Here is a 25,698-nt window from a genome sequence, read left to right as displayed (position 1 = left end):
ATAGAATTGAACAAATAAAGAACAATAAAACAAAAGAAGAATTCTATGGTTTATAGACATAAGCGTCAATAATTTCAATTAACAAAAAGGAAATCATTTTCAATGATTTAAAACAAGGACAATTATGTATCAAATTGCAAATTAATACCTGTTTTAGCCCTATCTGTATTTAGCATGCACACAATACAAATTATATCTACAGTATCAACATAGGGTTAGGTATTTAACTTCTTCCACGTATACTTTTAAGTTAACCTTATTTTTTTTTTTAAATCAACAAAATTTCTTCAAAGCTTGATTTCCAGACTTATATTGGATAATAAAGGGATTTATACAGCTGTTTAGGCACTACTTTCAACTTAAATTACTTGTAAAGTATTGATTTCTATGAAAACATTTGTTTTTGCAAAGTTAGCATGCGATGCTTATTCAATCAGTTTGTTGAATTTCAGTACATAACGGTAGCGGTTCATTTGATCTGCATCATGCAGTTTTTGGCACACTACAAACTTGATCATCAAGAAAAATATTCCAATGCATGTAATATGGCACTTGTGTATTCGAATAAAATACAAGGATTTGACTTCACCGGTATCTGCACCAATTAATCTGTGTTTTTGTTGTTTTTTTCTACAAAGGGGATCAAAACCTTAAAATTTGTACCAGCACACTTTTGATTTGATCAAGTCATTTTTTTATATATATTTAAGCTTATTGAAAAAAGGCCTGATAGCACATAGCCAATGCAGACAATAAAATGAAAAATACTGCCTGCATCAGACTGCTTTGCAGCTGTTTAAAAATGAACAGATTATTTTAAGTTGGAAACTTCTTTCTTCCAAAACTAGCAACAAATCTGGTCGGCTTGTCCTACTAAAGAAAAGGCCTAAAGCAGTCATCAAAATTAGACATTTGGAGTCACAAGCTGGAATTCTTAATTAATCCTGCTATGTAATACACAGTGTTTGTGGGCCCGTGCTAGTTTTGACCACAGCTAAAGTCAAATATATCATATGTTCATAGAAAAGTATTTGCATATAAACTGCTTAATATCTAACCGAATAATCCATAGATATACTAACCATACAGGAGTAAATAGAAATATTGTATGGTGGCTTTGGCATGAAACAAATATAATGCATTTTTGGTTGATCAAATCAATACCATTCTCAACAAAATTACATAATTTGAAATGCAAAATAAATGACTCGAATAGTGCACATACTGCAAATAATATTTACATCTACATATATCATGACTAGTAAAATTAGCATCACAGCCAATAGCAAGCTAGTACCAACTTCCATCAATCATGACTAAAGAGAAATTTTGCAAAATAGAAGAACAGATTTTTTAAATTTCATGCAAGTGTTTTATGTGCACTCTGTTCAGAATAATTCACAAATTACTGTTATATTGGAATATTTTTTATCGATTTTAAAGGTATCAATGTTTAAACATATTTTCAAAAAATACCTCAGAAATATGTTGTTTTCTTTCTCAGGACAGTTAATGAGCATGGATTATGCTATTTTGGTTTCACAGCAGTTATACACTTTAAAAGTATAAAAGTTACAACAATCATACAAGATATAAAAATTAAACATAAACAATTGCAATGCTGTTTTTCAATTTGACTTGTCCGCAAATACTACTTCTTTCAATGCATTTTAAATGCACAAGTCCAATGTCAAAAACAATATATATACAAAATGGAAAACAAACGACCTGTGGAAATAAAATAACATCAGTTTGCATGAAATACAGATGTCCTTGAACTTTTTTGCTTAGTAAAATACAATACTGTATCGGGTCTTTAGTTTTCCTTCAGGCCTATTAATTTCATTATTAGATTAGGTGTGCTTTATAAACCATTTCACACAGACTGATATACATAGCAAAATCATTTCCATGTATATTCCAAAGGCGGGTTTGTTTCTCATATTAAATATATATATATCAATATATATATATCAATCAGTAAGGCCAATTTCATTGACCTTCAAAAAGTCTTTGACACTCTCTGGCAACGGGAGGTAATCTAGGTTCAAATCCACAGGGATCTGTGTGCTGTTACGAATACTGATCCTACACAGTTCCTTCAAAGATCGAACAGGATACAGAAGGTTTTTTAACCATGGTGATATCTTATCGTGACTGCTACAAATGCTAAGCTGACTAAACTTGTTACTTAGATCGGTACCATTAACGACTGGCGTGAAGCCCTGGGCCATTAACAACCTCCAAGAAAGTAGTTCTTTGCTGTTTGGCCCGATAACTTCAGGATTCTCTAGGATCGACTTTGAAAGCGTTAATGAAACCATCTCTGTCATCTCTCCAGAAGAAAGTTTTGCCCCGTACGAAATAAGGAGTTTGATTTTCTCAACAGAGTTATGAACATATGCGAATATCAGGGGCTTTTGCTTTTTCCAGCCACCACCCTTGTTAACATCAGCACCTCTATCGAGTAATAGCTTTACAAGATTTGGGCTGACATGCGTAGAAGAACAGGCAATACCAATAGGCGTGCACATATTATCATCCAACATGTTTATGTCCATTCCAAGGTCTAGAAGTTCCTCCACAATTTTAGAATTACCAAGCTGAACAGCCGTCGGTAATAAAGTAGCTTCAGTATTTGCATTTGCCTCGAGCAACATCATTGTTATCTGAATGGGTGGAAAGTTATATGGGTTCTTTTTTCTGCCTGTAGAACTACATGTAGAATCCCTTCCATGCCAATAAGACCAATACTTGGCATTTCTACATGACACTTTTAAAGCTGAATCCCCGCACACTGTTTGCTTGTTGACATCGCAGTGATTGTCAATCAGCAATTTCACAGCTTCCACATTGTCTGCCTCACAGGCTAAGAATAATGGCGTTCGTCCCATGTTGTCTACGACATTTATGTCACAGTTGGCTTGTATCAAAGCATTTAATGCTACAACACATTCCACCTTTTTCTCGTCAGCTCTACCTTCTGCATCACATGTGTAGTGAATAGGCAGTTTTCCATCATTGCCCGGGATGTTTGCGTCAACATTGTTGTCTAGCAGAAATTTTAGTACATCTACGCAGCCGTTGGCACAAGCAAGACTGATTGGGTAAATGGTCTGCCCTTCGACTGAATATGGCTGTGGAATAGGTTTGTTGAAGTCGAATTGTGACTCAAGTAGCATACGCGTGTCCTCGACAGAATTCGCAGCAATAGCATCAGCCACTACCAGCGAATCAATCAATGGACTTGCCATTCCGGACAGCTTCTAAAAAAAAATACAATTATTAATATCATGCTACATAGTTCATAAAAAGTGGATCACAGTTTACATTTATATGGACATGCAGCTACTTATTTATAATTAATTAACAAATAAACATGCAAAATTGTTAATTAACATTTGCTCTAGACTATGAGTATAATGACCATTCTAAAAATAAATTTGTTGCTTACTCTTGTTAACAAAGAAGCCTCAAAAACATTACATTTTGTCATTAGCTTAAGAATAATTACATTGTTAAAATTGAGTAATTACTTTAATGTAAAAAAAAAACATATTTAAAAATTATAAAATACCTGCTATTTCAAATAATTTCTATTAAACTCCACATGTCAGGATCTAGTCGATCCTTGGTGTCTTCTATTTCCTCCTGAAAGTAAAATAAGCAATCATTTAAATGATTGTGCATTAAACATGGATCATGTTGGCAAACATGACCGAAATCAGCTGTTTTGCACAGAGTTTATAAACAAGCCGTAAAATGCTAATAATACCTTCATTAACATGCTATTGACTGAATTAAAACCTGCGACAATGACCTTATTACCTGTGCACACAGCAGATAAACCAGATTTTATACACATAGCATTATGTACAGCACTCGAACAGCATACAATGTTTACCTCACGCATTTTTGACCTAGTTTTAGAATAAATTTAAAATGACTTATAACCGTTTATAAACTTAATGCGAACTGGAATATGTTTATAACCTATACAATAGTGATATAGTACACCAAATACGCTAATGCAATCGATATTACTGAAACATACATACCCGCATTCTCCAAAATTCTGTCAGCTCATCACTCTGTTTACATGCACAAAGCACGTGCCCCAATTACTAGAAACAGCCAATAGAAATGAGGCAAGGCAAATGGCGTAATCTTGTTTTCATTTCATGAGCAAAAAAGCCAAAATACGTTAAATTAATACAATGTGTCATAAATTAGTGTGTAAATACAATTTGTTTATTTCTTCCATTGCCATTCTCATTCATCAGGGGTTTGATAATAATTAAAAATCTAACGCATAGCATCATATAGCTCTGGTTAACGAGAATGACCATTGCCGAATAATGAATAATATGAATGCTGCATCAATGATTTTATACGCGTCATTTCAATACCTCAGCGAAATAAACATTTTGAGGGGGATTGCACGTAATGATCAGTCGTCAGTATGTAAGAAGTAGACTACAGAGCTCATGCGACTTCACGAATAATTCCGAATAATTTTACTCATATTCTAAATGTTCATCCAGATCTATTAAATTACTTGTTCATAATGTTCAGTTCAGTCATATATATAAATTGCATGTGCCTCAAAGGAAATATGTTTTTGCATTTTCTTAAGTTTTGAAGGACCGAATGAAATGCACGAGTACATCAGAGCACACCTGAATGATAGCTGCCCATGGTACGATGGGATAAGGCTATTTCCAATCTCAACACATTATGATCATGCCAGTTTCTTTGTGATGTAAAAGACATTCCAGCGTTTAGAGGTTATCAAGTTTCTGTTTAGGTTTGCATCTATATATGTGCCTTAATCCATCATACCAGATCTACTTTATACTCTAAATAGACAAGGACATGCTAGTTCCGATGAATATTTATAAAAAAAAAAAACAGTGACTTTAAAACCCAAATATGTTTCGAATCAAGTAATGCATTTTTAAAAAGAGAGTAAGACATGTTTGTCCTCAAAAAAGCTAATGACATAAATTAATTGATGAGTCACACAGTATACAGTAATATGAATAGTTTCACTGGAAAAATAAAGCAGGATTCTAAATTTTGTACCTCACGGTCGTCTGGGACAAATTGGTCAGCGGACAATCAAGTATTAAAAATAATCACGCGTCATGCGAATCAAGCTTTTGATGTTTACAGATTAAAAAAAGTATTTTCTGCAACTTCCTCAACCCTTTTGTATCCTTCAGTCCTTTTCTTTCTGCCCGAATCGAGCAAACAAATAATAATAATTTCCTTTTCTCTCTCCACTTCTAAAATCATGAGTTATTGAACAAACGCGGGATACATGATATGAGCTTTGTCTACTAAAATTAGTTAAGTGTAACCTTCATTAGTTAGGCAGTGATTTTCAGATTGATCCAGTCACATGATATCAAAATGGAGGAGGTAGACAATATCATTTTGCATTCTCTCCGCTCAATTGGCTGGTAATGCGTTGACATTCATCATTTGATATGTATTTACATGTTAAATATTTGATAAATAATGATTATGAGTTTTTGTGCAAAGTGCATTTAGATATTAATCTGAAAATCTGCTAAATTCAAAGAGGGTGTGTCACTATCAGTAAGGAAATACAATTACTGATTATTGGTACTCATCACGAGTAAACACAGAACCGGTGCCAGTTCACCTGCCTAGATTTAAGTTCCATTTATAGTCAAAATGTCCCAGGTCTATTTTACTTAATTTGCGCATACCAATGATGTCTCATGTTTGAATCAGAATTTTGTGTGACATAATTATTATGCTAATTGTACCTATTGAAATAAAGGAAAGTTTTCCTGTGGGGCGAGGGGGGGGGGGGGCTACCACAGAGATCTTTTTTCATTTAATATTACCTATTATCAATACAACAATTGTTCAAATTATTAATTACATAAGGACAATTCTAAACAAGTTTCCTTTACTATAATATGAGGATGTTTAGATTGGCTACCACAAGGTCATTTGCCAGTTTGCACAATTTGGATTAGTTTAACAATACTGTCAAATCAATTGACTCCATTTAGTGTTGTCGTTCACTAAATACAAATCAAACTTTAGATGGTTAGAAATCAGTTGAGATATGTTACCAATGTGCTAATCCCAATCGCCCTTGATAGAGCATTATAAAATCTATACAGTGTTTCCACCAGGAAATTCATAAGGCATGTCAGGAAGGGAGGGTTTTGGAGGGGTGTCCCCTCCCGCCGTCGATTTTTTTTTTTTTTCGTAATCAAAATGGTGCAATTTCCTGCATTATAAACATGTTTACAGTTATGTTCCTATGATTTAGAACTACCAACTCAAGTCCAATTTACATTAAAAATATTTGCGAAAAGGTTTAATTGGTTCTCTTCATTTATTATTGGTATCTCTCAAGTATTCCGACAATACAATATCGGCGGTATTGATCGCAAACCGTATATGATCGACTCATGTTTTATTTAGTGCGGGTATTATTTATATTGACACCGTTGACGTCACAGCAAAATGTGTAAATGACGCTGTCTGCATGCTGGAACACAAAAGAGCCCGGAAAAAAGCGACTGCTCGTGGGTGTATTTAAAGCTGCAACAGCTAATAATTTTCAAGCCGGGTCGGCTTAATAATAGCTAAAAGGGAATGTAATGAGTATTTTCAGATTTATTTATCTTTTTTCAAATAAATAAAAAGAACGATAAAATAATCAAAGTTTAATAATAAGCAACACAAAATAGAACTTTACACAAAACTAAAGACGGGAACGCGACTCAATTACATACGATGACATAGCATATATATAACCCTTGTTAACACAGATATCTTAACACGGTTCTCAATTACAATTTATTAATTGGTAAACAAAAGGACAATTAACGAACGGACTCCGGATCAATAAACAAAATAAAACGACACATAATTTATGTTACCTAAATCAATTAACACTTATTGTTTACTTTGCATTCATAGGTGATTATAGGGATCAAGGTCGCAATTACGACAGTGGTGTTTTTCACACATTCTCATTTTGATAAAGAATAGGAGGAGTTTGGTTAATTGAACCGTCGATCCTCACCGACACGCCTTCGTGCTGTCGTCGATCCTGAATGGCTGATACAAATGCCGTAATAGTCCCGACACGCCTTCTGGCTGTCAGTCAACCGTTGCAACCATTGCAATCGCAGAAAAAACTGTGTATTGTCAAAACTGATGATTGTTTTGACAAGGATTGTCGCTGCCCGGATTAAAGCATGTCAGCATATTAACGCGTGTCGGTAATTAGCCTTGCCAGCGGAAGGCACGTCGGGGCCGACAAGCCATAAAGGCCTGGCGGAAACCCTGCTGTACTATTTTGTACCTTCTGAGCTGGAGTGCATTCAAAATTTATAACTAACAAATACTTTTTCAAGTAAAGATGACATCCATTTGAATGTAGGTCAAGTAAGAACATTCTTTCATTGAAAAATAAAGTAACAGCTCTATTGCAGTAAAAGTTATGCTTATTAATATTTATTTTTGCAACATTTCAGTGAGATTGAAGATGATGTTCAAAGCTTAAAACAATTTTCAACAGAAGTGATTGTGGCATGTGCTGTGCGATGTCTGAAAACTATTCTCCAAGATGTGGATCTTCCAAACTACCTTCCACAAGCCATGTCTGCCAAGTTCAGAATGGGCACTACTCTTGCCTCGCATCTCCAGGTAATGATTCTATTGATACATGTAGATTCTGAAAGTCAAATAAAATTACCTTATACTTACACATTTATATCCAGTCATATTCCAACTGAAGTATTTTATCACAAGGCTATGCATATAATTGCAATATTTATGTTTGTTTTGTGGTAAAAACTTACTACCTTTATAAGGCATAGGCTTTCTAATGATCTCATTAAATAAGATTTACATAGATGACAATTGTTAAAGTTATTATCTAATCTGATGTATTGAGACACCAGAAATTGTATCGTTGTATGTTTCTTATGTGTTAAGTTGGGAACAAGATACTTTTTATAAGATTTTTTATTCCAATATGAATATTGTATTCTTTGAGGATCTTGGTTATCGAGGGGACCTTGGTTACCAGACATTTTTGTACTCCAACGAAGCAGACATTCGGAAAATCTTCATGTTTCTTGTGGACAAACTGCCCAAAGAAGCAGTGGAAGCAACTGAAGAGACGTTAGGTATTGAATTGTAACCTATATATATATATATATATGATCTAGACATGTTTTTAACAACTTTTTTGCAACTTGAAACAGCCTTATTGTTTCATGCTAATTGTAAGTGTACTATCTTTTAGTTTGCAAAAACACACATGTATTTACTTCTGTTAATTTAACAATATACAATTATAAACTGGTATTGAAGTGTATATAGTTTTGAATGGGATATTGACCAGATACATTGTTCTTGGTCAATATTAAATTCAGAGGTCAGCAAAACAATAGTATTATATATCGTACCTCAACACCAGTCTATAATTTTTTAATTATATAAATGTTTGTGAAATTTAGTCAAAAATTACAATGCATATGTGCCCATAAGGTAAAGAGATACTGTTTCACACAGTACAGATGAAGCAATATGAACAAAATATTTATAAAATGTTAGTGTTGTGAAACAATACCTTTTTGATGATTTATTGCGTATGTAAATAAAGATTATTTTCCTGAGTGTGCCGTACATGCCTTTTGTAGACCTCACTTTAAACCAATCTGATTTATTCAAGGGCATGAAAGTATACAAAAAAAATAATTTATAAATATGTTTCAATACTTTTTTGCAGTTTTTTAATGGCCTCAGACTATCTTTTAGTCGTTTACATATTTTACCAAATAGTTCTCAGAATGCCATATAATTGTTAGAAACAATAACAACAGAAATATACATTTCTGCAATGTTGCATGTTTGTTCAACATCAGCATTCAGTCACAAGTGTAACATGATCAGGCAGAATGACTTTATTACAGGGTCTGGTGTGTTACTCCAAAGAAGTATATCAGGGATGTTGGCTCGACAGCTGTCTTCCCCATGGGTGCCTCCATACTTAAAGCAGCGCGGCGTCACCTGGCGGGGAAAACCTCCCATGTGGCAGCGAGAGGTTGGTGCAACCAGTTTGAAAAAACTTGTTCCCATGCATTTAAAATGTACTTCTATCTAAGTTTACGATTTAGATAAAATCAAATGTTCATTTCAAGAGTCTCTGTATTGGACGGGGAGGGGTTTCATTTTACTTTGTCTTTAATGTAAAACATGTGATGTGCATGAACATGAATCCAGATTGGAAAATATATATATTGAAAAAGTCCTTGAGTGTTATTCAATTAGTTAACAAGTCATGCTTACAAAAGGTGATGATTAAAACTGTAGTTTCATTCAAGGTTTGTTGTATGGTAAAAACAACTGGCAGTACCTTTGACATTTCAATAGGCAGTTTTTATCCTTTAAATGAAATATTTTAAATTTTGCAGGGCACATGTTGCATGCATCATTATCATGCAGTTTATATAGATGTCCCAGAAGGATCAGCAGACCTGACCAAGAAAATACCAAAAGGTTAGTGGTATTATTAATAAATGTGTAGTATGTGGGAAAATATGCATCAGGAATTTAGGAGTCATAGAATAGTTTAAGCTCATTTGTTTTTTTGAAGATCAAAAAAGTATGGTAACTATCAAAAATGATTGGGATAACTTGAAAGACATTCAAAATGTCCACAATAACAATGTGTGTGCATGTCGCAAGTTTCATCACTTGAAATTGATGTTGATTTATGACATTTGACAAGTGTCGACATAATTGTGATGCTTTTGTTAGATTGTTCGTCTTTCAAAGCCTTGGTGTCCTTGTGGATGGCTTTGCTAGTGTGTAAAAACTTTTGCCTTTGGCCATAACTCAAAAACTGTTGGAGATGAATCTTCGTATGTATGTCGCAGGGGTCAATACACACAATCCTTGCAAGGCCAGTAACTCTGGTCATCATAGTTGAGTTGTGCCCTATGTTCCACTTAAAAACAAGATGAATATTTGTGTTTGCTTCATATGTTAGTATTGGGATGATATTTATAAAAAAAAAAAACATACTCCCGCCATAATCACAATTTTATTTAAACATAAACTTCCATAACAACAGCAAGATATAAGTGACATTTGCAAGAAATGGTGCTATTTGCAAAAAAATAATCTTGACAAAGTAAAATTTTAAAAAATCCCTACCTACCCTACCTAATGATCTTGGGGATGTTACCCTAAACAAACAATTTTCTTTAGGCCTAAGTTAAATTTTACAAAATCACCATAAAAGTATCAATTTATAAAGTTATTTTGTTTCAGCCATTAAGTCTTACCAACAAAACAGTCTTCCATTTATTACGTGCCAACCTCTGCACCATGGTGATACCGTGCCATCTGTGCTGGAAGCTAACACAATGGATGTCACTGCCCAGCATGAGTGGGAGGCAGAGTGGAACAGCGCTGGCCTCGCTTCGCGTCTTACACAACAGGTTTGTATGATGTGACAGTCAACAATGACTCAATACAATACATAATACTTATTTTTCAACATTTTCTTGACATAAGTTTTGTTTTAAATCAGTATTGCATTTACATTTCTTTTAAAAACATGCGTAAAAAGTAATTGCTGTTAGTTTGAACATTGTTTGAAGTGACACTCTTATTCAAAATCAGTACATAAACACATCAATAACGGACATCAATTTTGACTTATAAACCTTTAACTAATTGCTAAATAATGCATTTATTGAAAATACTAATTTAATACTGATAACAAGATTGTAAACATGTATTTAATAGCAGAAAGTGCAAAAAATATTAAATGATTGGTGAATGCTATAAGATTAACTGTGATCTACTTTAGTCTCACAAGGTAGAAATACCGTGTTTTATGCTAATTTCTCGGTATCCTTCATATGAACCATTGTTTTCGACATTTATTCATCCTTTTTGGAATTATAACGATATCATTAATTGTGGTAAATCTTATTTGGGAGTAAGAATGCATCTTTAAAACAATAATCTAGAGCCTTATATAATGTATAAATTTCTTATTTTTGTTTAATACATGTTTTTTATTATAGCTTTTTGCCTTGCCTGCAAAGCATAGCCAACACAATTTCTTTTGTCAGGTGACGGGATCCACAATATCATCTACACCACAATTTCATTTCTGATTAGTAACTTTTCGATTGGTTTTGGGTATATGTGTACACATTTGTTATGGTCAAACGGCCCCTTCTGATTTTAAGGCCAATAGGTCAATGGCCAAAGTCATAATGATCTTTACAAGAAAATTATTGGCGCTTCCATTTCCAGTCAATAACTATTGAACAACTTGGTGTAAAGTCCTCAAACGTGGTACATGTATGCACATTGTGACCTTTACTAGAAAAATGTGTGCTCACCTTACATGTGACATATCCTATTCACATAAGTCTAGTTTTTAGCTCGACTATTCGAAGAATAGTTGGGCTATACTACTCGCCCCAGCGTCGGCGTCAGCGTCGGCGTCAGCGTCGGCGTCCGGTTAAAGTTTTAGGGCAAGTTGGGATTTTCACTTATAAGTCCAATACCCTACATTTAATTGACTTAATACTGCACACAGTTGTTCAGGGCCATCACATGATGAGGTTAGATAACTCCATATTATTCTTTACACAGATTATGGCCCCTGATTGACTATGAAACTTAGGCTAAAGTTTTAGGGCAAGTTGGAATATTTATTAATAACTTCTATTTCCTTTGTTCAATTGACTTGATACTTCACACAGATGTTCAGAGCCATCACATAATGAGGTTAGATAACTCCATATTATATTTTATACAAATTATGGCCCCTGATTGACTATGGAACTTAGGTTTAAGTATTAGGGCAGGTTGAGATATTGTTTAATAACTTCTATACCCTTCATTTAATTGACTTAATACTTAACACAATTGTTCAGGACCATCACCCAATGAGGTTACATAACTCCATATCCTTAATACAAGTTATGGCCCCTGATTGACTTAGGTTAAAGTTTTAGGCAAGTAAAGTTAAGGGCAAGTTGGGATTTTAATAAAAAAAACTTCTATATCTTTCATTAAATACACTTAATAAAATTCAAAATTATTGACCATCTTACAACGAGAAACATAACTCCGTTTTAAGCCTAAATACAAATTATGGCCCTTGAATTATTATTATTATTTTAGTTATTTTTTTAATTTCCTTTGAAAGGCATATTTGTTTAATAAAAAACCACATTTTCATAATGGGAAATAAAGTTATTTGAATGACTTGTGTCATTGTTTGGGCAGGCTGGTGGGAGGGCAGCATCAAAGTCACCTTATATATCGAATAATTTTAGTTAGGTTTGACATAAAGAGACCAAACTTGGTATTATTACATCGTTATTGTATTCAAAGTCAAAGCGGCATAGTCGAGCGCGCTGTCTTACGACGACTCTTGTTAATATTTATAATATTCAATTTCTCTAAACATGGCAATGCTGTATTACAGGAATACAGAGAAAGAAAGCGCCAGAGGATACACAAGAAGATCACGGACCAGTTACGACAGGACCGACAGCGGAGTGGTGCTGGGGCAGAGAGTGGATTGTCCAACGATCTTCAGCAGGTCATAGCCTCCATCAGCGGCCGGGGATCGTCACAGGCAAAAACAAAGGGCTCGCGGTTTACACACACTGAAAAACTTTTGTTTGCAAAGGTGAGAACTAATATTGTTAATATTCATTAAGTAAAACTTTTCCTTGTGGATTATTTATTGATAGAATGGACAAGAGGCAATTATACATACATTTATTCACCATTTAGTATTTCAATCAACAATTTCACCATTTTAAAATGATAATTGGTGTTTTACCTCTTTTATGATTGTCATGGTTTTACTAATCTTCATTGAACTGCCAAGTGTTTAAATTGTAAAACTGAATTAAGAAAAATAATCAGGGCTTGAAATATTTAGAGTCTTGCCTTGTCAAAACCATGTACAATGCATATCATCATGCATGAAAATTTGAACAATTAGTTTGGGTTTTCCCCTAACAGGATGATGACAAGGCCATGTCGGAAGTGCAGGTCCAGGCTCCAGCTGGCAAAACTGAGGAGGTTAGTAATCTCTGGACTATCAATAGCTCTCTACCATTGATAAGACATGAAAATGTGGTTTCTGACCAATGGAACAATTATGAGTAAGTTTATGGAGGATAAAAACATATATTTGAGAAATATCAGATAGAATGCCTTTGTAATTATACCCCCCAAAACAAAGTTTGGGGGGGGTATACTGGAATCGGGTTGTCCGTCTGTCCGTCCGTTTTTTTTTGTCCGGGATTCATCTTTGTCGTTATTGAACAAATCTTTTTCAAACTTTCAAATATTAATGACCATGATGTAAACCTGTGCCTCCGTGGATTTGGTCAGAGTCGCATGATCCTGAGTGGAGTTGTGGCCCCTTAATGAGTTAAATTGGGCAAAATTAGCTTTGTCCAGGATTCTTCTTTGAAGCTATTGAGCAAATCTTTTTCAAACTTTCAAATATTAATGGCCATGATGTAAACCTTTGCCTCCATGAATTTGGTGGGAGTCACATGATCCTGAGTGGAGTTGTGGCCCCTTAATGAGTTAAATTGGGTAAAATTATTGTTCGTCCTACTCCTTCGTCATTTTTGAATGAATCTTTTTCAAACTTTTAGCCATGGTGAGAACATTTGCCCCTGTGATTGTGGTTGGAATCACATGATCATGTCTCCAATTATGGCCCCTGAATAAGTTAAAATAGGCAAAAATTATACAGCTTTGTCTAGCCTAATCCTTGGTCATTTTTTCTCATTTTTTCTATAAATCTTTTTCAAACTTTCAGATGTCAATGACCATGATATGAACTGTTGAATATGTGATTTGGTGCACCTGTATTAATCAGAATGTTTGCATGGCCTTAAAAAGACCTTTAATTGATTTTGTCCTTAAAAAGACCATCAAAAGTCCTGAAGTTAGGTGCATACAGGCCTTAAATTTGTTACAATATTCGCTTTGGTGGCCTACTCCTTTGTCATTTTTCAATATATTTTTCTCAAACTTTCAGCTATCCATGACCATGATGTGAACCTTTGTATATGTGATTTTGTGCACCTGTATTATTTCCTTGGTACTCATGTGTAGGGGGGAGGTGGTGGGGGTGGGTAAACAGAAATTGGGTTGGCAGACTGTCAAATTCACCCGTCCACCTTCATTTTGGAATATCCTGTCAGGAGTCATGACCCCTTTATGGTGAAAATGAGAGAAACAGGTTTGTTATCTCCCCTGAGGTGGGTTGGAGTGGGGTAATATTCGCTTTGGTGGCCTACTCCTTTGTCATTTTTCATCATGACCCCTTTATTGTGAAAATGAGAGAAACAGGTTTGTTATCTCCCCTGAGGTGGGTGGGAGTGGGGTAATATTCGCTTTGGTGGCCTACTCCTTTGTCATTTTTCAATATATTTTTCTCAAACTTTCAGATATCCATGACCATTATGTGAACCTTTGTATATGTGATTTTTTACACCTGTATTATTTCCTTGGTACTCATGTGTGGGGGGGTGGGGGTGGGTAAACAGAAATTGGGTTGGCAGACTGCCAAATTCACCCGTCCACCTTCATTTTGGAATATCCTGCCAGGAGTCATGACCCCTTTATGGTGAAAATGAGAGAAACAACAATCTTTCAGATATCCATGGATATCCATGACCATTATGTGAACCTTTGTATATGTGATTTTTTACACCTGTATTATTTCCTTGGTACTCATGTGTGGGGGGGGTGGGGGTGGGTAAACAGAAATTGGGTTGGCAGACTGCCAAATTCACCTGTCCACCTTCATTTTGGAATATCCTGCCAGGAGTCATGACCCCTTTATGGTGAAAATGAGAGAAACAGGTTTGTTATCTCCCTTAGATATAATCTGAATACTGCATTGTTTTTCTTGTCCCTATTCAACAAATAGTGGACAAATCTTGCTGTGGTAAGCCTTTTTATCTAAATAAATGTATTGCCTTGTGCTTTCTAATGATACCATAACTAAGGCCAGGGCAAACAACCTAGACAGGGAAGGGTTGGGGGGTATTCGTTAGCCTTTGGCTTACAGTTCTAGTTTGGAATTGATTCTGGTCACCCTATATACGCATTACAACTGGATAATTTTTACAATCCAAAATAAGTAAACTCCAACATGGAAAGGAATTAATATAGGCATTTCAAATGCTTCTGTTCAGAACAGTTCTGAAAATTCTATATATTTGTCTTGTAAACTGTGCATTTATCTATATTCTTCACTGAACTCAATAAAAAATATATGCTTTAACTAATTGGTAGGCATGTTTGTCTTCTTTTGGCTAATTTTACTTTCAGAATTATCTGTAGACAGTGATTATTTTGGATTCCTTACTGCCTGTGGGTTTTTAATTGTGAAACATTTCTCACTTGAAAATACAGAATCATGCCAAAAAGATGTTACAATAGCAACTATACATGTTTTGTCTTTTGTATGCGTACACTATACCTTATTAGAGCTGGTCTTGTAAAGGTCTTGTTTGTTTTCCAAGAATTGCTTTTTCATTCACTCAAGTAAACTGTGTTCACATTATATCACACAAATTTTAAGTAATTTATACTTGTATAAAGCAAATTTAACAAATACACATACATGTATATGAGTCTGTTTGTATATCTCTTAGGAGAAACAACAAGAACGTGAAGATGAAGTGGGAAGACTACGAGAAGAATTGAACTCCCTGTCTGCAGGGCTTGAGAAACTCGAGCTTGAGGTGCGTAAATTTGCCGCAAGCAAGCAACAGATGGATGAGGAGATTGCGAACCAGGCACGCTCCAACACGGATAAGGAGGAGGGTTACAAAGTGAAGAAACGCACCCTGGACCTGCTGCCAGATGCAGAGAACAATATAGCTAAATTACAGGTTAGTGTGGCAAGATAGTTTGGAATTATTGTTTGTCTACGATACTTATTTTAGACGATACTATGAATTTGTTTTACTGTAATATTGACTGTTTGTAGTCAACAAACTTAACAAGTATCAGAAACATATTAAGTTTTACTTAACACGCAATCACATTTGATTGTCATGGTAACATTTGTTACAACAGACATACAAAACAACTTTACAAGCGTTTCGGCAATTCAAATTAAATTTTACTAAAGAATAAAAGTTTCGGTAGTCGTTCTAAATCTTAAATTCTGAAATCACACAAAAATCTGAACATCATTATGGAATTGAAGTATGGGAGAGATTTATGAACATTATTTGATGTTCAGATTTTCATTTAATATCACACATGCATTGTAAGCTCATTTCAATTCAATATCATAATGAAAGACAAATTGTCAGTGTAATAATATCAGTTTATGGATTGTTACCTTTTAATTACTTCCTTTCAGACTGTAGTAGATTCCAGTGCTCAGCGGTTAGTAACTCTTGCCAGCCAGTGGGAGAAACACAGAGGTCCGCTGATAGAGGATTACAGAAACCTCAAAGATATGGCCTCCAAAACAGAGGTAATATGTGTTGAGGACTGACATGACACCTAAGCTCCCTTATATCAATGTTCATAACCCTAATATTGAATTAATTGGGGAAAATTACTAGTTGCATAATTACCCTTGACAAATAATTGCATATATGAAAGTGGATTCAATCTATTGTTCTGTTTAACAAGGAACGTTATTGTCAAGGGTGCTCGTCATCTAATTTAGTGTAATATTGATTGACTGAATATTATACATAGGTAGGTAAATGACATGAACATGCATTGTTTGCACTGTAGAAATTGAAACATCCAACATGTGTATAATTATGTTGATTGAATTGAATTCTTGAATAAAGTTTTACCATAGATAATGAATTTCAAAGCAGGGTTGTCTGGTATTATTTTTGCCTTCACCAAGATTGTACATTAACATCTCATTGACTTAACTTATTGAGGATAGGTCAAAATCCCTTCAGATGAAATCCTCCTTCCAAATATTGCAAGGCAGACAAAATTGTTTATATCTTTTAATTTGTGGTATTTGTCCATCTCGAATGCTCATTAGATGTATGCCTTGTACTGTTGTTTAATATATATCAGCACAGTAATGTTTCAAAGATGTTTTTATTTTTATGCCCCCCTTCAAAGAAGAGGGGTATATTGCTTTGCACATGTCAGTCAGTAGGTCGGTCGGTCCGTCCGTCCGTCCGTCCATCGGTAGATGACCAGTAGATGACCCCTATTGATTTTAGGGCTCATCGGGTCAAAGGTCAAGGTCACAGTGACCTTGAATGGTAAAAGAATTATAAAGCTTGGTAAAAGGTTGTCTGTGTGATAATTTGACAATGCCTGCACCCATGGCCCTCAAACTTGACTTGGAGGTTGGGCCTGACCAGTAGATGGCCCCTATTGATTTTAGGGGTCATTGGGCCAAAGGTCAAGGTCACAGTGACCTTGAATGATAAAAGGTTGTCCTTGTGATAACTCAAATATGCCTGCACCCATGGCCCTCAAACTGGACATGAAGGTTGGGCCTGACCAGTAGATGACCCCTATTGATTTTAGGGGTCAAAGGTTAAGGTCACAGTGACCGTCAAAGCAATCTCGACAATTCCTGGACCTATGGTCATCAAACATGACATGAAGGTTGGGCCTGAGCAGAAGATGACTCCTCTTGACCTAGGGGTCATTGGGTCAAGGTCACAGTAACATTTAACGCAAATAAGTCAACAAATCTTCTCCCAGTGATATCTCAACAAAGCCTGAACCTATGATCATCAAACTTGACATGGAAATTGGGCCTGACCAGTAGGTGACCCGTATTGACTTAAGGAGTCATTGGGTCAAAGGTCAAGTTTACAGTGACCTTGAATGCAAAAATGTTTTGATTGATGATAACTTGACAATGCCTGTTCCCATGGCCCTCAAACTTGACTTGGAGTTGCATCTGACCTGTAGATGACCCATTATAATTTTAGGGGTCAAAGGTCATAGTCGCAATGACCTTGAATGAAAAAAGCTTGTCTGTGTGATAACTTGTCAATGCCTGCACCCATGGCCCTCAAACTAGACATTTAGGTTTTTGGTGACCAGCTGATGATTCCTATGGATTTTGAGGTCATAGAGTCAAAAGTCAAGGTCATAACACACTCTATCCTCACACTTTGAATGGTCCTAATCTTAAAACTGCCTCAACGGCATCCAATGTCAGTGACAAATCAGCTGTCATTTCGGTCCATGCATATTTCATTCAATTGTCCATATAATCCTGACAACATGGCACTCAGGGGGACATAATGTTTGACAAACATCTCTTGTCTATTTTCAGTCTGAAGCCCAGCGTAAATTAGAAGAAATTAAGGAGTTCAGGCGGAAACTAAAGCTTGTGCAGGAGGAGGCTCGAGGAAAGGATGAGCTCACTAAACAACTGGTAAACAGCCTGCAAAAATGGGCTCATAACAAATGACCCTGAATACCAACTTGTCTGAACTATTGTGTAGAAAGGTGTACTTGAATTTAATTTGAATCTCAAATAACCATAAATTATAATAAAACTTATTATTACATTAAATAAAATAGTTTATGAATAAAAATGGAAAAAAAAACACCTTGAAAGGCATTTCATTTAATCTTTTAACAACTTTTGGAGACCGGTTGTACTTGGAATACAATGTAGCTGTTAATAAAGGCTGTATTTGTAGAGTTGTTACATTCCTGCAAGACGTAAAAATTGAGAATTCTTTCTATGATTTTGTACTTTTATTTAAGGGTTCTGAGTTTGAGAGAATGACCAAAGATGTGAATAGATCAGCGTACACCAAGCGGATCATGGAAATTGTGGCCAATATCAAAAAACAAAAGATGGAGATTGATAAGGTGGGCAATCTTATTACTTAATGTTTGTTTATAAAGTTTGCTGAAAAACTTAATCTTGCTAAAATTCACAAGATAATTCATGTATGAAAATAATATATGTTAACTTAATACAGGAGTGGTAATAAATTGAATGACCATGAATCTGAAATTCGAGTTTAATCATACTTACTAATTTGATGATTAACAGCTTATGATCACCTCAAAAGTTAATACACCGTTGTATATCAAAAATTCAAAATGACAATATTTCTTGATGGTGAAGTCATTTATGATAAAATGAACTTGAAATATTTTCTCTCTGCATTTGTAAAACCCAATCAAGTTAAGCAGATCAGAGGAGTGTTGGCTCATCTTGAAGGTATGTCTTAATTTTAAGTAGTTAATTTCATATTTATTTGTATGTGTACATTGATTCTTTCAGGTGCTAGTGGACACCCGGTCAGTACAGAAGGAGATCAACCAGCTATCTGGGAAACTGGACCGCCAGTTCACTGTCACTGATGAGCTGATTTTCAGGGTAGCATTTTTTTCCGACCACCTTATTTTCTGCTATAGAGGATTTTCTGTGTAATTTTAACCTTGTGAAAGGATGGATATATGTTTTTACTTAACAAACATAATCTATTTATTTAGCACTTCTTATGATACTTTCAGCAATTTTTTTTTGGCTTGGATATTTTTTGTACATGTACATTAAATCTGTTGTTTTTCATTTACCCATTGTAGCTTGAATACATGAAGAATACATGCTTGTTTGGAACTGTTCTGTAGCTGATAACTTTTTCAGGATGCCAAGAAGGATGAGTCGGTCAAAAAGTCCTACAGGTGCTTGGCTGCTTTGCATGAGGTAATGTCTATGTTTTAAAAGGAAAGTTTGAGTATGAACACGATATTGGGGGAGGATGGTGGAGGCATTGGATAGGTAATCATGATTTCAGTGGCAAATTATTTTTTTACTGTTGATTAATATTCTGTATTCACAAATATAATGAATTATTGCAGCTGCAACATTGTAAACAGTTAAATGTATATGTGTAACATAGAGTTTGAGGTAGTCATGAGGGGAGTTTGAGGTAGGCACAAGGAGAGTTTGAGGTAGTCATTAGGAAACTATTGACTGGTAATAATCAGGCTCTATTTTCCCATATACATAGGGTGAAGAAATTCAATTATAATCATATTTTGATATGCACCAGAACTGTGAGCTGCTGATCAAGACGGTGGAAGAGACTGGGGTCATCATGCGGGAAATCAGGGAGCTCGAGGACCAGGTGGGTGACTAATGAATGCTTGAGCATCGGAAGTTGTAATGGTCAGGTCATAGTTGTGACTTTCACAGGTGAGATAGTTATCTGAGCCGGTAAGCCGAGTTGGTAAATCACATGAGTTACCAGCAGGGGGTCTCAGATTCGATCTTTAGACTAGCTGCATACTTTAAAGAGCCTGTGGAATTAAGAGGCCCTTATAACTAGCAATCGCTCTGAGTTGTGCAAGTCAGAGTCATGAGACATAGCATTTAAGAAAAACATGTATGACCTTGAAATATATGGAGTCCATTCTCATGGTCAGCTGTAACATATCCTTCATTCTGCCCAAGTTTCATCCTTTTATAAAAAATGATACCCTAGAACTCTGGGAAAAGTATACCTTTCTGACAAGCAAATCAATCTGGATGTTGACCTTTGAAATGTTGGGAAAGCACATCATTTTTTTATGTTGACCTTTGCAATGGTTGGATAGCACATCAGTCTGGATGTTGACCTTTGAAATGTTGGGAAAGCACATCATTTTTTTATGTTGACCTTTGAAATGATGGGATAGCACATCAGTCTGGATGTTGACCTTTGAAATGTTGGGAAAGCACATCATTTTTTTATGTTGACCTTTGCAATGGTTGGATAGCACATCAGTCTGGATGTTGACCTTTGAAATGTTGGGAAAGCACATCATTTTTTTATGTTGACCTTTGCAATGGTTGGATAGCACATCAGTCTGGATGTTGGATGTTGACCTTTGAAATGCTGGGATAGCACATCAGTTTGGATGTTGACCTTTGAAATGCTGGGATAGCACATCAGTTTGGATGTTGACCTTTGAAATGCTGGGATAGCACATCAGTTTGGATGTTGATCTTTGCAATGATGGGATAGCACATCAATCTGGATGTTGACCTTTGAAATGTTGGGAAAGCACATCATTTTTTTATGTTGACCTTTGCAATGGTTGGATAGCACATCAGTCTGGATGTTGGATGTTGACCTTTGAAATGCTGGGAAAGCACATCATTTTTTTATGTTGACCTTTGCAATGGTTGGATAGCACATCAGTCTGGATGTTGACCTTTGAAATGCTGGGATAGCACATCAGTTTGGATGTTGACCTTTGAAATGATGGGATAGCACATCAATCTGGATGTTGACCTTTGAAATGATGGGATAGCACATTAGTCTGGATGTTGACCTTTGAAATGATGGGATAGCACATCAGTTTGGATGTTGACCTTTGAAATGATGGGATAGCACATCAGTTTGGATGTTGACCTTTGAAATGATGGGATAGCACATCAGTTTGGATGTTGACCTTTGAAATGCTGGGATAGCACATCAGTCTGGATGTTGACCTTTGAAATGCTGGGATAGCACATCAGTCTGGATGTTGACCTTTGAAATGATGGGATAGCACATCAGTTTGGATGTTGACCTTTGAAATGATGGGATAGCACATCAATCTGGATGTTGATCTTTGCAATGATGGGATAGCACATCAGTCTGGATGTTGACCTTTGAAATGATGGGATAGCACATCAATCTGGATGTTGACCTTTGAAATGATGGGATAGCACATCAATCTGGATGTTGACCTTTGAAATGCTGGGATAGCACATCAGTCTGGATGTTGACCTTTGAAATGCTGGGATAGCACATCAGTTTGGATGTTGACCTTTGAAATGCTGGGATAGCACATCAATCTGGATGTTGATCTTTGCAATGCTGGGATAGCACATCAGTCTGGATGTTGACCTTTGAAATGATGGGATAGCACATCAATCTGAATGTTGATCTTTGCAATGTTGGGATAGCACATCAATCTGGATGTTGATCTTTGCAATGATGGGATAGCACATCAATCTGGATGTTGATCTTTGCAATGTTGGGATAGCACATCAATCTGGATGTTGATCTTTGCAATGTTGGGATAGCACTTCAATCTGGATGTTGACCTTTTCTTTGGTGGTATAAAGAACAGATACAAAAATGAAATTGGAAAATACTGAAAAGGGCAACCAAAAGTGATGTTTACATCTATATGTACCCATTTATTATTTTTTTAAATTTGAAAGTATTGTATTACTTTAAGCCAGATAAATAGATTATACAAGTAGGTGCTTGGAGGAATTTGCCTCACATTGTTTATAACAATAGATAAATATCAGCATAAGACATGTTAAACATTAAATGATTATGATCAATTTCATGATCAGAAGGACTGTAGCATGGATGTATCGAACTTTAAAAAATGCATGTAAAATAGTTCAGTTTGGTACTAATGACAAATATTTAACAGATTTAGTGATAAAATGGAGGACAAATCAAGTGCATAACAAGAAAATGTCAAATCTTTTATGTGGTGTTTGTTTTGAAGCAGAGATTCAGTGGTAAACAACATGCTCCGAGTTGTTCAGTGCAGAAGTTGTGTCATAATTCCATCAGCTGCCAACTCATGATTGTAATACAGTCAAGTAAACAAAGTGTGTGTTTTTTATATTTTTCTGCAGGCATTGTCAAAAACTTCATAGAAATACAAATGTTTTTATTCTTTTGAAGATATATATAGTGGCCAAATTGTATATTTTCCCTCTAGCATTAATTCAGTGTTTTAGATAACACAATGGTTTGTTTCAACAATGGTTAAATTAAAGTCTTTGAAAATGGCAACAACTTAAGTACCTCTGGCAACTAGAAATTGATACGACGCTTTAGATAATTACCTGTAGTAACAATAGCATGTATTGAATCAAAGGCCATGTGCATAAATGTTTGTCAGAGGTAATCAGGTGACTAGTATATTTCTAGTTACCGGTATATCAGAATGGTTTAGGGTCATGTCTTGCCACAATACTCCTAAGATGCTCACATGATCTTAATTATTCAAATGGTATCAATTTAACATATTTAGAAGTAATGTGTGTTAGCTTGAAGGTGAGGAAAATCTTCAAAACTGAAGTCCATTTTGATATGACTTGAGAATATTTTCCTTGAAGGGCTCAAACTTATTATCTCTTTTTTGTCCTGGAATCAGTATTACCACTGATTTTCTTGATAAAATTGCCTTTCCCCTGTTTTAAAAATCACCAAAAATCATAAATTTTCCCCAATATGTTAGGCACTATTTTCGTTAAGCAATTAAAAATGACGTACTTTATTTAAACAACATACTTTATTTTTAAAAAGCATACAAGATTGTCACAAGACTAGTCAATACATGTTTAGTGGCTATTATTTTATTTTTTTGGCATGATTTGTCATTTGATCATAATTGGAAAAAACATCCCAATTTAGAAAGCACAGGCAATGGAAAAATTCTAATACAAATCACTGATAATCCAAATGTATACAGTCATGTTATCAGATGTTCCCTCATGCTTTCCAGATTGAGACCGAGGGGAGTAAGAAGGTGCTGGCAAATCTGGAGAAGATCACGGCCGACTACCAGCAGATGAAGAAAGAAAACGACACACTGTTGAAAAAGAAGAAAGCCAAGTCTTAACATTAGCTCTGATTTAGATTCTTTGTCAATGAAATGAATGTCACAAAAGAAATTTCAAATTCAATTATTTTATGAATCAATTACTATACATAATCAAAGAAGTAACATGGGTAGTTCCACAGGAGTTTGATATAATGAAGACTGTTAAAAGAATGGGAGATATATTAAAACTAAAATGTGCCATTTCACAAACCCTCTTTTCTACTTGTATATTGTTTTGTTGTTTTTAAACAAAAAGGTTGTAATCTTTTCTTATTACATTGTTAAAGACAGTTAAAACATACTCATGCTATTTTTACTGTGAACAAATTGTTACGATCTTCAACGGCCCACTGCCTCCCTGGGTTGAATAAAGATAATTCAGGAAATTATTTTTTAAATATTCCTATGGCGTATGTGCTTGCAGTGATCATGGCTGCACAGGAATGATGCTAATCCAGTAGCTCGAAGCGAATATCCTATGATTGATACAACATTAATAATTATATATACTTTTTGTATAATTCTGTATTAAGAGACATACTTATGATAACAATGATAACGTTATTATCAATCTGTGGTGATAAATGGTGAAATAATGATGAGGTTTAATTATTTTGGTCCTATTATGAATTTTGAAGCACCGAGAATAAAACAGATAAATTTATACAAATACATAATTGGGCCAAATAAACGGCAGGTTTTATCACAAGATTTAAGACAACTGTATCAACTGTACTTGCTTTATTTAAATATATGAGCCCTTCAACATATATTTCACGTTTAAACGTTAACAACGATCATGTTAATCATGTTGTTAACTTTTACAAATTTCCAGCAATTTGCCCATTGTGTTCCAAAGTTTCAAGACATACTAATTAGTATATTTGAGTACTTTGTTTGTGGGTGAATGTTACTAATAGACACAATTGTTATGTTTGATTTTATACACAAGTTGAAATTAAATGTTCCCTTATGTCTTGCTTTGATTAAATTATCCAGCCCATATTGTTCAAAAAGATTTCAAGGAGACTGAGGTACTTTCACTTTACTTTATATTTATACATGCATGTATACTTGTGTTAGGTTGTCTGTCAATTTGCATGGCTTAATGTATGTTTGTTGAAATACTGTTTAGTATTTACTAATGCAATAGTAAAGATAAATTATTTTCATACTCATGTATTCATTAGATATCTAATAAATTTTAAAATATTTTTGCAGTTTGCTCTGTATTTTAACCTCAAAGATATTCCCTTCACCACACAGACATTGTCTGTCAGTCATTGAAATTAGACTTAAATTAATAAGCCTGAATTCTTACACTAGTGTTTGGCATACAAAAATCAACAAGCCCTGATATATAAAATTTCAAATTTGAGCAAGCCTGTAAATCATTTTACCAGTGCAAGTCGTGCAGGCTTGTGCTTATATCGAACATTGTACAGTTACACTGATGCCTATAATGTTTATTGTGTTATCAATTAGTATACAACCCCATTTAGCTCTTTTTTGGGATGTATGAGTTAAAAGAAAATGTTGGATGTCGGTAATTCTAGTATAGAGTTTACAGCACACATTTTAGAGATCATATAAATGAATTCTCAAACCAGGATCATTCTGTTTAACTGCCAAGTACCTTTATCATATAAGGAGTCAGTTGCACATCACAAAAGCTAGCGTAGATGGATGTATATATTGCGTCAGTGTTCTTTTTCCACTGCAGGATCAAGCTTCCACCCACCTGCCTCTTTCTATGACTTTTGTCGCAAATTTTTTTATATTGCAGTGAAGACCACACTGGTTATACAGTGCCCTTTATAAATTGTGGTAAAGAAGCACCATGTAGAACCACCCTGACAGTCTCAGTTGTCTGGCTCCATCAGCTTCTGACTCTTGATCATAATACAGTCGAAACACTTCCAAGAGAGCTTTGTGCCCTTTCGTCATCGTGCAAACACCGGGGAACAAACAAGCTGCTATCAGTGCTTGTGTAAGTTTATTTTACAGTAAGTATTTTTATTGTCACAG

The 25,698-nt window shown here is 35.1% G+C and overlaps 2 protein-coding genes across 3 annotated transcripts; one reads left to right on the top strand and one right to left on the bottom strand.

The window, feature by feature from the left end:
* Positions 1-36: 36 nt before the first annotated feature.
* LOC128228717 (serine/threonine-protein phosphatase 6 regulatory ankyrin repeat subunit A-like) lies at positions 37-4,115 on the bottom strand. Of its 2 annotated transcripts, none has more exons than XM_052940189.1 (3): positions 4,059-4,115; positions 3,578-3,651; positions 37-3,266 (listed from the first exon to the last, which is right to left on the bottom strand). In XM_052940189.1, the coding sequence occupies exon 3, from the start codon at positions 3,252-3,254 to the stop codon at positions 1,974-1,976; it is 1,281 nt and encodes a 426-aa protein (XP_052796149.1). In that variant the 5' UTR covers positions 3,255-3,266; positions 3,578-3,651; positions 4,059-4,115; the 3' UTR covers positions 37-1,973. The 2 variants fall into 2 exon arrangements, with proteins under 2 accessions (XP_052796149.1, XP_052796148.1); XM_052940188.1 differs by lacking the exon at positions 4,059-4,115 and adding an exon at positions 3,829-3,946.
* A 1,296-nt stretch (positions 4,116-5,411) lies between these two features.
* Positions 5,412-24,884, top strand: LOC128228467 (coiled-coil domain-containing protein 22 homolog). Its single transcript, XM_052939787.1, has 16 exons — positions 5,412-5,465; positions 7,533-7,704; positions 8,057-8,189; positions 8,979-9,109; positions 9,480-9,564; positions 10,342-10,511; positions 12,527-12,733; positions 13,075-13,134; positions 15,738-15,977; positions 16,457-16,573; positions 18,374-18,475; positions 18,814-18,921; positions 19,343-19,438; positions 19,709-19,768; positions 20,118-20,192; positions 23,572-24,884. The coding sequence occupies exons 1-16, from the start codon at positions 5,416-5,418 to the stop codon at positions 23,686-23,688; spliced, it is 1,923 nt and encodes a 640-aa protein (XP_052795747.1). The 5' UTR covers positions 5,412-5,415; the 3' UTR covers positions 23,689-24,884.
* The last annotated feature ends 814 nt before the right edge of the window (positions 24,885-25,698 follow it).

Source organism: Mya arenaria, chromosome 3 (genome assembly GCF_026914265.1).
Source record: "Mya arenaria isolate MELC-2E11 chromosome 3, ASM2691426v1".
Taxonomy (NCBI): Eukaryota; Metazoa; Mollusca; class Bivalvia; order Myida; family Myidae; genus Mya; species Mya arenaria.
Note: the sequence above shows the minus strand (reverse complement) of the source record. Positions and strands in the feature narration are given on the sequence as shown.

Coding starts and splice junctions, on each gene's coding strand:
- LOC128228467 (XM_052939787.1), top strand. CDS start 5,416: ATGGAGGAGGTAGACAATATCATTTTGCATTCTCTCCGCTCAATTGGC. Junction 12,734..13,074: donor AAAAACTTTTGTTTGCAAAG/GTGAGAACTAAT, acceptor TTCCCCTAACAG/GATGATGACAAGGCCATGTC. Junction 16,574..18,373: donor ATATGGCCTCCAAAACAGAG/GTAATATGTGTT, acceptor GTCTATTTTCAG/TCTGAAGCCCAGCGTAAATT.
- LOC128228717 (XM_052940189.1), bottom strand. CDS start 3,254: ATGGCAAGTCCATTGATTGATTCGCTGGTAGTGGCTGATGCTATTGCT.